The sequence below is a fragment of the Onychostoma macrolepis genome, chromosome 08 (assembly GCF_012432095.1).
Source record: "Onychostoma macrolepis isolate SWU-2019 chromosome 08, ASM1243209v1, whole genome shotgun sequence".
Taxonomy (NCBI): Eukaryota; Metazoa; Chordata; class Actinopteri; order Cypriniformes; family Cyprinidae; genus Onychostoma; species Onychostoma macrolepis.
In genome coordinates, this window is record NC_081162.1 from 27,586,958 (window position 1) to 27,602,041 (window position 15,084).

Sequence of the window (15,084 nt, forward strand, 5' to 3'; positions counted from 1 at the left end):
GATTTCCGAGTTTTTCCCACTCTAAAAAATGCTATGTTAAATACAACCCAGTGTTGGGTAAAATATGGACAAACCCAGTGATTGGGTTGTTTTCAGCCAACAGTTGGGTTAAATGTTTAACATAGCATTTTTTAGAGTGGGAAAAACTCTAAAAAATGGGTTAAATGTTTAACCCAACCTCTGGATCGAGTGTTGTAATGTTTTATACTCAACTTAATCATTCCTAATATCAGATAATATTATATTAAAACTGCTTATCAAGGTATATAAGGTGGTCCATTAATCTGTCTTGTTTTGTTGTTTTCTTTTTAGTGCTGTAAAGCTGTGTTGAAACAAGTTGTATTGTAAAAAGTGTTGTACAATAAACTTGACATAAATGATAATACTGTATATGTTTTCTGAATCTCTTCTTTTCTATATAGTGTTTTAATCATTCAGTATACATATGTAAATTAGGGTAGAGTGAGGGAAAACGCCCCCCACTACTGTTTTTCCCAAAATAACCACAAGATAAAATCAAGATACATTTTTATTGTAACTATGGACTACATTGAAGAGAGTGATGTAGAAGTTTTCACAATGAAGCTTACACTGGTGACAGTGTTGTAGATGAGACCAGCTCATTCGAGTCTGAGTCAAGACCGAATTCAGAGAGGCTGGAATCCAAGACAAGTCCAAGTCTGAGACGAGACCTAAAGAAATCTTCAAGAATATGTCAATTGTTTGGTGGAAACAATAAAATCGGCACCATACTCAAACAGTACATCAAATATACCATGGCATGTACACTGTATTTTATTTATTCAGAATGATATTGGTTTAAAAAAAAAAAATGATCAGTTAAGGGTAAAAAAGCCACATAGTGTAAAGGTCATTTTACTTGTCAGTATTTAGTGCTCTTGTCCACATAACATCGTTGTACCACTATACATGTTCAACTGTAACAACTTTTACATAACTTTTAACCTTTAAGCTTAAGTGCTCTTGTCTAAAAACATCTTACTGCATATGATCTCTTTGTGGCTCTTATATGCAAACTGAATAATAGATGATGTAACAGACATTTTCAACACATAGTTAAGAAGCTCCACATGACATCCCGACCTGAGTCCTGCTGCCTTCGCACTAACGTTAGTCTCAAGTCATGCGCAGTTGCGCACAAGAAAATCACTAATCATTGGACGCCAATCAAACATCAATTTAAAGAAATATTAACGTGCAGTAATAATCATGAAATATAAAATGCATTCATTCATTCGAGTACAAGTCAATACCAAGTCAAAATGCACACAAGTCCATGACAAGACCAAGACCATTAAAATATGGTCTCGAGACCAAGTTCAAGACTGAGTCCGAGTCTCGAGTACTCAACACTTACTGATGTACCTGAGAGAAAACGGATTTCACAGTAAATGATCTAATTTTCAGCAGTAAGAAAAAAAGTGTTTTAAAGCTTGTTGATTTGTAGAACATCACAGTTATATATGATATGAGAACAGTGGGGCTTGTATATAGGGAGTGCGTGTTATTTAATAAAAATATAATTATATTTTCAGAATATAGACTCTGTTCTGAACATCGAATCCTTTGTTTTTCCATCAAATGTATTCTAAATAGTTGGTAGAATAAAAATATTTGGATTTTATATTTAAAAATGACCTCAAGTTAGCATCAGGTAGCTAGTTAGCTTGTCAGTTAGCATTAGCTAACAAAATGTTTCAAATAGGCTAGGCTATTATAATTTTGTAATTCATAATTATTAATTATATTCTTTTTTAAGAATATAGTTTTTAGCTAAAACTGCCTGTACTCTGATTTTGCTGTGAATGTTTAAAGCAAATTGCTTTGTCAGACTGGGGGGCATTTAAAAACTGTGCGTTTTCCCCTACTCTACCCTATTATATCACATTCAAGCTAATCACGATTACAGTAAAGTAACGCTTTTTCAGTGACGAGGCACTTTTTTTTTCTGGGAAACTTTCCAGGAGCTGTATAAATGGCTAACAACCCAACACTACACAAAACATCTTCAAGTGCATTTTCACAGCATGTCCATTTCTCTCAAAAATTTAATATGATGCTACACTTTCAATGTCATGTTCTCTGGTTAGTTGCTGTATTCATCCAGTAAACTATATGAACAATGAACACAATACTTTAAGTGTCACAGATTTAATCTCAAGACTTCTTATAACTTTTAATAGCCTATACATTGTTCTTAAAACCATTCCATAATTCTATCAGGACCACTATCGTCAATGATAGACACTTAGCATACAGTTTGGTTTGGCGGTATGGTTCTGTTCTGGGCAAAACTCCTGCCCATCCATGCAGCCTGTCATGAATGAGCAGGAGAGCAGCAATAATAACCCCCAAGGGTTAACAGAACAGAACCAAGCAGATATCATTAATGTACTTAATTACATTTAGTGTAACACATTATTCAAGATTAGGAATCTGACTCAACAGGAATGTCAGAAGCCAAGTCCTGACTGTGGCGAAAGGAGGAGTTGGGGATGGAGGAGGGTAATTTGCTCCCGAGCAAGCAAGCTGCTGAATAATACTGAATAGCGCTTATATAGGAATGCCGCGATGGGTGTCATATCCTTATAGGTAGATGTGATCAGCTGAGAGTCAGCTGATGCAAGCTTGACTCACGTGACCTGCCAGAACTAACGCTACGCTTAATTTTGGTTGCGTAGCTGTAGATTTTTTTTGCTAAACAAGATTTCTTAGCAGAAGCAGTGAGATGGCAGTGAGATCCTCTAGTGGCTCAGTGAAGTTACTGCATTTAAGAGCATACTGCTCATCCTGCAGTGTGGAGCTGCTACTGTCCAGAATTGCTCATCAGAGCTGTTTTCTGTGTGTCATATCACAGTATTTATAGGCTAACATTCATAATTAACCTTTGTGAAGTTTTGGCTTTTCCCTGCAGTTCTGAGCATTACTATTACTAGACTTGTCTGTATTAGTTCTTACAACTCTTGCTTAGTTTAATTCCTTATTGCCTTAAATGCTGGAAAAAAGCATTTAAAAAAAAAAAAAAAATGCATATAAATAGTACGCCAAATAAAAACGAAAACTCATGGTATTGATACGCAAAAATGGACTTTGGCGTGCATATGATACGCACATGTTTGGCGTTCATATAATACGAAATTTGTTGGCGTGCACATACTCAGTTTTTGCGTACATATGATATGCATCTACCCCACAACCCTAATCCTACCCATTGTGGCTTCATCAGTTCATGACCTTTACAGAAAAAAGATCCTTAAATATAGCTTTACTGAACTAATTCTTAACTAAACACCAAGCATAGACAGTAATTAAGGAAAAGGGAGAGAAATCATAGAGAGAGAAGAGAGATTTGTTGGTAGTGAAGGTTTATCAGTTGACGATGGCCATCGACCCAAAAGAGCCTTTAAATATGCTTTTAATGAACTTCTAATAACTGAACATGGCGCTTTAGACAAGAATGAAGAGAAAGAGAGGAGAGATATTCATTGGCAGTGAGTGAAAGAGGAGGAGACAGAAGAGAAGAAGAGGAGGACTGATGCTGATTCCCTCAGTAGATGCTGCAGCTCTCTGGAGAAGAAATCGCCTCCCGTTAGTGATCTACAATTCAAGATCCATCATCCGAAAGATCATTCAGCTTCACGGTGAGTGACATTTCATGCATCTGATCACATCTGAGAGCACATGCATTCATTTGTACATTAAATATATGAAACAATTGTATTCGTATCTTAATAGTGACATTTTCAATTGTATATAAAGGTTTTATCTTTTGCATAAATTAAATTTAGTAGTGGAATGGATGTTGCTTATGAAAAATGGGTAGGTAAAACATAAGCCTTCAGATCTATAAATATCATAGAATTGTGTATCAGGCATTTAAAAACTGTGCGTTTTCCCCTACTCTACCCTATTATATCACATTCAAGCTAATCACGATTACAGTAAAGTAACGCTTTTTCAGTGACGAGGCACTTTTTTTTTCTGGGAAACTTTCCAGGAGCTGTATAAATGGCTAACAACCCAACACTACACAAAACATCTTCAAGTGCATTTTCACAGCATGTCCATTTCTCTCAAAAATTTAATATGATGCTACACTTTCAATGTCATGTTCTCTGGTTAGTTGCTGTATTCATCCAGTAAACTATATGAGCAATGAACACAATACTTTAAGTGTCACAGATTTAATCTCAAGACTTCTTATAACTTTTAATAGCCTATACATTGTTCTTAAAACCATTCCATAATTCTATCAGGACCACTATCGTCAATGATAGACACTTAGCATACAGTTTGGTTTGGCGGTATGGTTCTGTTCTGGGCAAAAACTCCCTGCCCATCCATGCAGCCTGTCATGAATGAGCAGGGAGAGCAGCAATAATAACCCCCCAAGGGTTAACAGAACAGAACCAAGCAGATATCATTAATGTACTTAATTACATTTAGTGTAACACATTATTCAAGATTAGGGAATCTGACTCAACAGGAATGTCAGAAGCCAAGTCCTGACTGTGGCGAAAGGAGGAGTTGGGGATGGAGGAGGGTAATTTGCTCCCGAGCAAGCAAGCTGCTGAATAATACTGAATAGCGCTTATATAGGAATGCCGCGATGGGTGTCATATCCTTATAGGTAGATGTGATCAGCTGAGAGTCAGCTGATGCAAGCTTGACTCACGTGACCTGCCAGAACTAACGCTACGCTTAATTTTGGTTGCGTAGCTGTAGATTTTTTTTGCTAAACAAGATTTCTTAGCAGAAGCAGTGAGATGGCAGTGAGATCCTCTAGTGGCTCAGTGAAGTTACTGCATTTAAGAGCATACTGCTCATCCTGCAGTGTGGAGCTGCTACTGTCCAGAATTGCTCATCAGAGCTGTTTTCTGTGTGTCATATCACAGTATTTATAGGCTAACATTCATAATTAACCTTTGTGAAGTTTTGGCTTTTCCCTGCAGTTCTGAGCATTACTATTACTAGACTTGTCTGTATTAGTTCTTACAACTCTTGCTTAGTTTAATTCCTTATTGCCTTAAATGCTGGAAAAAAGCATTTAAAAAAAAAAAAAAAATGCATATAAATAGTACGCCAAATAAAAACGAAAACTCATGGTATTGATACGCAAAAATGGACTTTGGCGTGCATATGATACGCACATGTTTGGCGTTCATATAATACGAAATTTGTTGGCGTGCACATACTCAGTTTTTGCGTACATATGATATGCATCTACCCCACAACCCTAATCCTACCCATTGTGTAGCATATACACACTAAAGTTCATTTTTGCGTATCAATACCATGAGTTTTTGTTTTTATTTGACATACTATTTATACGCACTTTCATTAGATCGGGTTGAAAAGCACATATGTAATCATGTTTAAAGCTGTTGGTTCTATTTATATTGCATATTATCTTTATATATTTATATTAATTTTAAATAAAAGTTTAATAAACTAGTTTTTACCTCTCACAGACCAGCAATCTGTTATATTTCTTTAAACAAACAAGTGAATATTCATCTATTTATTTCATACATGTGATTTATGTGGTTATCCCAAATGTAACTGCAAATGTTTTGGTAGGTGATGATTTCTGTGTGCAAACATTTTCAAACACAAACAGTTTCTCTGATTGGGTGATTAAATTTTGGCTTTGCTTGCTGTGTTTTATAATTTTAGACTGTATGTGTTATGTTTGATTTGTAAAGCACTTTGGCCAAAGTCTGTTGTTTTTAAATGTGCTATATAAATAAAACAGATTAGAATAGTATTGTAGATTTGTTTTGTTATCTGGACACTTGCTGTTTAAGGACGCACCAAAGCAGCTTCATCAGTTCATGACCTTTACAGAAAAAAGATCCTTAAATATAGCTTTACTGAACTAATTCTTAACTAAACACCAAGCATAGACAGTAATTAAGGAAAAGGGAGAGAAATCATAGAGAGAGAAGAGAGATTTGTTGGTAGTGAAGGTTTATCAGTTGACGATGGCCATCGACCCAAAAGAGCCTTTAAATATGCTTTTAATGAACTTCTAATAACTGAACATGGCGCTTTAGACAAGAATGAAGAGAAAGAGAGGAGAGATATTCATTGGCAGTGAGTGAAAGAGGAGGAGACAGAAGAGAAGAAGAGGAGGACTGATGCTGATTCCCTCAGTAGATGCTGCAGCTCTCTGGAGAAGAAATCGCCTCCCGTTAGTGATCTACAATTCAAGATCCATCATCCGAAAGATCATTCAGCTTCACGGTGAGTGACATTTCATGCTTCTGATCACATCTGAGAGCACATGCATTCATTTGTACATTAAATATATGAAACAATTGTATTCGTATCTTAATAGTGACATTTTCAATTGTATATAAAGGTTTTATCTTTTGCATAAATTAAATTTAGTAGTGGAATGGATGTTGCTTATGAAAAATGGGTAGGTAAAACATAAGCCTTCAGATCTATAAATATCATAGAATTGTGTATCAGGTTTGTTATAGTTGACTAAAAACAAACAAAAAGAAAAACTTTTTCACTTGAAATACTCAAACAAAATAAAACATTAATTAAAAAAATAATAAATAAATAAATAAATAAATAAATAAATATATATATATATATATATATATATATATATATATATATATATATATATATATATATATATATAAATATATATTTCCGCTATTTTATTTCTCATTTTTATTTAGTTTAACTTCATGTGCTAAAATGACCAAAACTAAAATAAAAATTTATAAACAATATATAGATATTTAAAAAAAACAAAAGACAATTAAAAAAAAGTCATAATTAAAAAAAAAAACTAATTATTCCAAATATTAATCATATTAATAAAAACTCTTCAAGAAATCTTGATGACGACGATGATGATGATGATGGTGTGCATTTTTCTTCATTTTTCTCAATCTTTCTCCAGGCTGTTTGTTGAGATGGCTATAATGGGCATATCTTGAGAAACACCACGATGGATAACAGCACCTCAATGCATCCGGACAGAAACTCCAGCGACGGTCAGACTCTGAGCACGATGCCGGAGAACTCTCTGGAGATCCAGGTGGTCACCATCTCTCTGTCGCTGCTCATCTGCGGCGTGGGGATCGCTGGGAACGTCATGGTGGTTCTGGTGGTGATCCGCAGCAAACACATGATGACCGCCACCAACTGCTACCTGGTGAGTTTAGCCATGGCCGATCTGACTGTGCTTTTGGCTGCAGGTTTACCGAACATCTCCGAAGTCGTGGCTTCGTGGATCTACGGCTACGCTGGCTGCGTTTGCATCACTTACCTGCAGTACCTGGGCATCAACGTCTCCTCCTGCTCCATCACGGCCTTCACCGTCGAGCGCTACATCGCCATCTGCCACTCCATCAAAGCCCAGCTCATCTGCACCGTATCCAGAGCCAAGAAGATCATCGGCTGCGTCTGGATCTTCACCTCTCTCTACTGCATCATGTGGTTCTTCCTCGTGGACACTAATGAGACGGTTTATTCTAACGGCGTCGTGGTCCGCTGCGGTTATCGTGTGTCCAGGAACCTCTACATGCCCATCTACTTCCTGGACTTCACGCTGTTTTACGTGGTTCCTCTCGTCGTGGCTTTGGTTCTGTACAGTCTGATCGCCAGGATCTTGTTTCGAGACCCGCTGCTGTCGAATCTGTCCGAGCAGAGGCTCTCTGTCCATCAGGGCCGGCGGCACAGCTCTGTGAAAGTGTCCTGTAGAGCAGCGGCATCCAGAAAACAGGTGCGCTCTGTCTGTCAATCATGTACATTCTAGAAAATATGTTTTTTTTTTTTATTTAAAAATATAAAGAAAATGTATTTATTTATTTATGTATTATTTATTTATTTAGCCTAATTTATGAAGAAAGAAAAAATAATATATTTATGTATTTATTTGTTTGTCTTCCAATAGTGAAAAACCTTATAGTGAAGAAAGAAAAATATATATTCATACAGATATATCAGCTTTATTTAGGTTCATGTAGTTTTAGATAAGAGTTTACATTGTTTTATTTTCATATTTCTTATTTTTTATTTGAATTACATTTTTGTTAAATGTTTAGTTTTTTTATTTATTTTTTATTTTTTAGTCATTTTTATTAGTTTTAATATTTTTCTATTTCACATTTATTTTAGTTAAACTAAATAAAAATTGAGAAAAAAAATGTTTCTTTGGGAACTAGTTGAATTAAAATACGTTTACGTTTTTTATATTTTATTTCAAGTAAAAAAAAATTTAATGGTTTTAGTTAACTCTAATAATGCATGTAATTCATAGAAAATATTTTTTAAAAATATTTATGTATATTTATGTATTTATCTAATACAAATATAACCAGAAAACACAAATTTATTTAATTCTCAATGCTAACCTTTAATTGTCTGTAGGAAACAGATCCTGAATTTGTTGTTTGTGATTATGTTTATGATCCATAATTACAGTACAAACTGTTTTGTGTGTGTGTGTGTGTGAGATGTGTTCTGTATCATCATATATCAATTACAATCAGTAATATAATGTGTGAGCAGGAGTGTTTCTGAGACAGTGACATGTAGACTTGTTTTTGCCTGACAGATAATATAAATAGGCCAATATCCAAAGAAGGATATTAGAGGAGGGATCTGAGCCTTTTTTTTTTTTTTACGAGGCCAGAATATCACAGAGTCTCCAAACAACCATCAAGAACTTTCTAGCATCATGGTGCAATTAACATGTTTTGAGTATCAAAGCATTTCTTCAGAAAGTGTAAATATTATGCAATCATGTGCAATGTGCTCTGCCTATGAATGTAAATACACACAAAAAAAGAAAAGCAGCTCATATTTCTGTTTTTCTCTAAGTAGCAACTTCTGTCTGTATTGAAACAATCTCTATTGTATAATGCATTATAGAAATAAAGCTGACTCGACTTGTATTGCAGGTCACAAAGATGCTGGCGGTGGTGGTGGTTCTGTTCGCTCTCCTCTGGATGCCGTATCGGACTCTAGTGGTTGTGAATTCCTTCATGGATCCGCCGTATCTCAACACCTGGTTCCTGCTCTTCTGCCGCATGTGCATTTACACCAACAGCGCCGTCAACCCCATCATCTACAACGCCATGTCGCAGAAGTTTCGCGCTGCTTTTAAGAGGCTCTGCGACTGTAAACGCAGGTCAGATCAGAGCCGAGCGGGCAAAAGCACTGTAAGTGTTTACTACAGCGTCATAAAAGACTTCTCTGGTGAAAACAGTGTGAAGAAACGCTGCAGTATGAAAACAGACACGTTTAGCCCTGCTTGATCTGGAAACATTAAAGGTATAGTAAATTTGCTGAACGTGCTCAACCTCAGGTCATCCAAGATGTAGGTGAGTTTGTTTCTTCATCAGATTTGGAGAAATGTAGCATTACATCACTTCCTCAGCAATGGATGCTCTGCAGTGAATGGGTGCCGTCAGAATGAGAGTCCAAACAGCTGATAAAAACACCACAATAACTTCAAACCATTGCTTCTAAAAACAAATCCATTATCTATAATAAACCTCAAGTGAAAAAGTGCATCTGCTGTTGTCTCTCAAATCAAAATCCAGCCACAGATTTGTTTAGAACTGTTTTGGCTTGTAAACTTTCCTGATTCAGACCAAACCACTTTATCACTAAACCTTAAAAATGTCTTGTTTCAGCTTTTGTCTTCTCCAGATGTTAACTGATGGACTGGAGTGATGTGGATTATCGTGATGTTTTTATCAGCTGTTTGGACTCTCATTCTGACGGCACCCATTCACTGCAGAGCATCCATTGCTGAGACACTGATGCAGCGATGCATTTCTCCAAACTCATCCTAATCTTAGATGACCTGAAGGCGAGGACATTTTCAGTTATTGGTGAACTATTCCTTTAATATCAGGAGTCTCTAATTAATGAAAAAAGTGATAAGTGACGCAGTTCTTGAATGATTTGGCTAAAAGTGAGCTGAACTGTTTACTCAGAAATGTACTTTAATTTCACTCAGAAATTGTTAGTAAATTTGCAAGTAATTGCAAAGAAACAGCAAGTAACACATTGAAATGTTACATTTTGAGGAAAAAACAACAACTCCAATAACCTTTGTTTTCTTTACAAATTTGAAAAATAATTTTTACTGTGTATATATTTCTGTATAAAGACTGATGGTTTCACGATAATATTACAGTTTAATACTTGTTTTTGGCATATAAATGATGTTCACTACTGAGTAGATCCATAGAAACTGTCAATTTTGACTGTGAGAAATAATTCAATTATTTAACACTTTGTGTGTCCGCATGCCTATGTTATGTTAAATAAAGTGTAAGTAGGAATAAAATGCTCAAAGGGACCGTATAAAAAGGGACCAAACTTTCATTCAACTTCTAAAAGAATAATTGTGAAACTGTAAAAAACATACTGTAACGTTCAGAACTCAAAGCTGTCTCCAGACCAAAAAATAAAACCTTAAAGGTTTTTTTTTCTCTTAAGTGTCATAAGTCCTTTTATGGTTCTCACAGTGAAGTTATAGAAGGTCATACCTGGTTGTACAGTAAATTATGTTTTTGAATTGTGAGGAGGATGTGTTGAGTTAAGAAATGTTGTAAACTTTAAATTTTGTAATGCTCTAATAAACTTTAAGAAACTTTTAATCCCTCATGAAATGAACCTTTTATCACTTATTATTATGAACCTGACAAGCTAAAAGAGACCAAGATATAATCTGGGTTGTTAAAACTTAAAAAAAAAAAAACGTTTAAATAAACGTTAAATGAAATACAATTTAAAATTATTTCAGCTAGATGTTAAGGAAATAAAACTACATTTCAACTGACATAAAAATGAATAAAAACTATATAGAGAGATTAAAAAACAAACTAATAAAAATGATAAAAGCATACAACAAAATTACTAAAATAAAAACTGATAATATAAAAATAAATTCTAATTCAAACTATTAATAACAACCTATAACAGTATCTCAGGGTTACTCAAATAAGTCTCTGATAATCGGCTGTTTATTGAATCTTTTTATTCTCTTTTGTTGTATCTGATGGGAAACAGTTATTGAACACTGTAATTTTCATCTAAATGTACTGATATAAAAAAAAAATCTTTTGTTGAGAAAATAAATTTAGCCTGTTTCATATCGGCTTGCGTCCTCTGCCTGCTTTCATCTGTCATTCTGCTTCATTGTAGGTTTTCATTCTTGACAGTCACCAGGTAAAAATAGCCGTTTCATCAGTTCCAGTGGGAATACTCACCGTCCACCGTTTCTGATCAAACACATCTACGGGTCACATTTCTCTGAACCGAACCTCCGTCAGTGTCTGTTATTTCCACTTTGACTCACCACCTTCTTCTGTGCTGTTTTTAGTTGTTTTGTTCACTTGATTTTTAGCTATTTTAGTTTTATGCTTTCATTTTTCTCACTGTTTCAGATTCTGTCATGCTCTTGATATCAGGAATGGTTATCCATAAATCACACTTTTATTTACCCAGAATTCACCTGTCATTTTTTACTTGCACTAAATATTTCAAAGGTTGCAACACTCAAACTTAAGCCTGGTAAACACAGAAAAAAAAACTTTTCTATTTGAATATATTTTAAGAAGTAATTTATTTCTGTGATGTGCAGCTGTATTTTCAGCATCATTACTGCAGTCTTCAGTGTCACATGATCTTCAGAAATCATTCTAATATGCTGATTTGCTGCTCAACAAACATTTCTGATTATTATCAATGTTGAAAACAGTTGTGCTGCACAATATTTTTGTGGAAACCGTGATGAACTGGAATGAAATTTTTGTGATGAACCGCAATTTTATTTTTCAGGATTCACAGATTAGGTTCAAAAGAACATCATTTATTTGAAATAGAATTCTAGATGTCTTTATTGTAACTTTTGACCAATTTAATGCATCCTTGATGAATAATACAAGTATTAATTAAAAAAGAAAAAAAATCTTACTGATCCTAAACAGATAACTTAGTGTAGATACTCAGTACATGCATGCTTCATTTTGGTTTGTTTATATTTTACATTTATACATTAAGCAGATGCGTTTATTTAAAGTGTCTTACAAAAGAGAATCAAAAGCAATTCGTACCACACACACACACACACACACACAGAGAGAGAGAGAGAGAGCGAGAGAGAGCTACTTAGTTTAAAGTCCACATGTAGTCAAAACTGACCCCGTTTGCTTTAATGCAGTTCTTTTTAAAAAGTTTGTCTTTAGAGTCTTTAATCAAAATCAAATGATTTGCTCCTTCTCTGAAATTACTGTTCGAGGCTGGTTTGATGGCTGATTGAACCTGCAACCTTCCAGTTAAGCACTCAGAGTCTCTCTCTCTCTGTGTGTGTGTGTGTGTGTGTGTGTGTGTGTGAGAGAGAGAGATGTTTCATGTGTCAGTTTGACAATCAGCACACGATACACCTGCAGAAGAGCACTAATAAAGCTCGGTCCTGCCAGCCGTCTCATAGCAACCGCATCCTCACGCCATTATGATGGAACCATTAAAGAGCGAAACAAAGAGACCAAAACAGAAACTCAGAGGAGCTGCATAGAAAGACACCAGGATGTTAATGGAGGACAACAATTAAGCACAAGATGCTAATGAAAATGATTCTGTAACTATATCCTGGAGTCAAACCGAACAAATTAGAGAGCATTAAAACACCTGCATTATTCTGCTGTTCCACATATTAAAACTAGAAAATAGTTAGTTCATTAAAATAAATGAACGTGTTTAGCAACTGTAATGTCCTGCCTAAGTTAAACTGCTTCTAAAATACATGTTAAAACAAAATTAACTTTAATTAAAATGGCTTGAATGCTAAAAAGATTACTGTTTAGTAGTAGATCTACTTTTTCAGTTTTTTTCTGATTAACTTTTTAGACAATTGATGGACAGTTAATGCAATTTTTGGGCAATTAATGTCAATATTTTTACACATTATTTTATTTCAAGGCTTCAGCTGTAGTTTTATAAGCAGATCTATGATATTCTCTGTGTCACTCATCTCTATTAGAGATCACAGTCTGGTCTTGGTGGATAAATAGATCTCAATGGCTTTGAGATGCATTCATCTCGATGTATTTTGCTTCTAATGCGATGTTCCTTATATATGTGGTGCTTTCATTCGTAGGATCATCTCCTGACCTGCTATTTCCCTTGTTTTTGATTTGAGTGAAATGTCATGGATGTTAAATGATCCACATTATGTTGCAACTTCAACATCAATGCGTTTAATCACAGGAATCAGTTTCCTATAGCCAAAATACACTAAAACCAACAAAAATGCATTATTAAATAAAGTCTTTTATCTCCTTTTCAACTGAAGCAATTTATCGTCCCCATAAGGTACCATAAGGTAAACTTTAAATTACAGACTTATTCTCTCTGCTGATTGGGTATTTTAAGTAGCCTTTACATGCTGCGAAAAGTCCAGTTTATTAATTTAGCGTAATAACGTACACTAATTTATATTTGAAAACACATAAATTAATACTTAACCAAAAATAAGGACGTTGACTCATCATCATGTTGGATCAGTTCGTTTTTGCTCATTCAGTCTTTCGTTAAAGCGGTGATATGGCGGCCTCTAGTGGCTGGATGAAGTTACTGCGTTTAAAAACATGACCTGTGCAGTGTGGAGAAGATGAAAATGTCTTCATCTTCAGACCACCCAAGATGTAGATGACATAGCTTCTTCATCAGATTTGGAGAAATGTGTCATTCCATCACTTGCTCACCAATGACTCCTCTCAGTGAATGGGTGCCGTCAGAATGAGAGTCCAAACAATAAAACCAAACCATAAAAACATCACAATAACCCACACCATTCCAGTCCATCAGTTAATGTCTTGAGACCCAGTATACTTTAAGAATAGCGCAACAAGAGATCAAATATGTTTTAACTCAGATTTGGGTACAATAAACAACCCAACGTTTTTCAGAGTGTAGGAAAATATAACCAAGCACTATAGAATACCCTTAAAGGGACTTTAATATAACTTACTTTGTGTTTCCTGATAGCTAAATTTCACATAAACAAAAATGACTCACTCTAAATCTTTTCTTTATTCAAAGTTGTTCTAGAGACGAGTATGGAAACTATGTAAAGTTCTGTAAATAGCCTATAAGCAGTGAAAACTGCAGCTATGTGTCCTCTTAAGGTGTACATTTATTATTATAATATTTATTATTTGTTTTTGTTAACCTGACAATACATTTGTATCTTTTTCTTTCTTTCTTTCTTTCTTTCTTTCTTTGCCTCATAGATAGGCTATCTGCCTATACCAACAAAGTAAAATAAATAACTTTTAAACTGATTTACAAATGTTACCCAGATAAAGTCGGACATTGAAGTAAGTTGCAGTGTTTGTCACTCTTGTGAGGAAGACTTCATTCATCTGTTTTGGCAATGTACCCACACTCAAAAAGTTTGGTCAGATTTCTTAATGTTCATCGATTTTATTTTGTAAGTGACTTCTCTTTTTGTTTCAAAGATGGTTTCTTTGGATTTTTTTACTTAAAAGAAGACCGTACAGGAAAATATTATATAATTAATTTGTGTTTCCTATTAGGCAAATTTCATATACACAAACTAAAATTTGGCTCCAAACATCTCATTTCTTTATCTATAGCCTACACACTGTAAAAAAAAGAAAAAGTTGAGCCAGCTTAAAATTTTAAGGCAACCAGCTTCAGCAGATTTTTGAGTTTTCTCAACTTGTCGTTTTAACTTTATACAACAAAAATTAAAAAAAAAAAAAAATTCGCTCAACTTTTTTTTTTTTTTTTTTTACAGTGCAAAGTTGATTTCGAGAAATATATAGAAACCATCCAAAATTCAATTAATCTGAAAGCAATGCAAACTGTATCTCTTTATTCATCCTTTGTCTCCTTTTGAGATGTAATTTGTTTACTTTGCTGTTTTTTGTTGTTGTTGTTACCCTGGCAATACATCTGTCTCTGTATATTTTTGTTTTTTTTTCCCCCTTTCTTTTCTTTTTTGTCTATGTGTAAATAGACTACTGCTTTTTGCTTTAATGTTCATACTGT

The 15,084-nt window shown here is 34.6% G+C and overlaps 1 protein-coding gene across 1 annotated transcript; it reads left to right on the plus strand.

Moving 5' to 3' along the window:
* Positions 1–6,193: 6,193 nt before the first annotated feature.
* Positions 6,194–9,352, plus strand: LOC131545987 (thyrotropin-releasing hormone receptor). Its single transcript, XM_058785246.1, has 3 exons — positions 6,194–6,267; positions 6,947–7,771; positions 8,952–9,352. Exons 2-3 carry the CDS (start codon positions 6,995–6,997, stop codon positions 9,306–9,308), a joined length of 1,134 nt encoding a protein of 377 aa, XP_058641229.1. The 5' UTR covers positions 6,194–6,267; positions 6,947–6,994; the 3' UTR covers positions 9,309–9,352.
* Positions 9,353–15,084: the final 5,732 nt, after the last annotated feature.

Bases quoted from the DNA above. Each gene is read 5' to 3' on its own strand.
- LOC131545987 (XM_058785246.1), top strand. From the start codon at position 6,995: ATGGATAACAGCACCTCAATGCATCCGGACAGAAACTCCAGCGACGGT. The intron at 7,772-8,951 runs GTGCGCTCTGTC...CTTGTATTGCAG, and splicing joins CAGCGGCATCCAGAAAACAG to GTCACAAAGATGCTGGCGGT.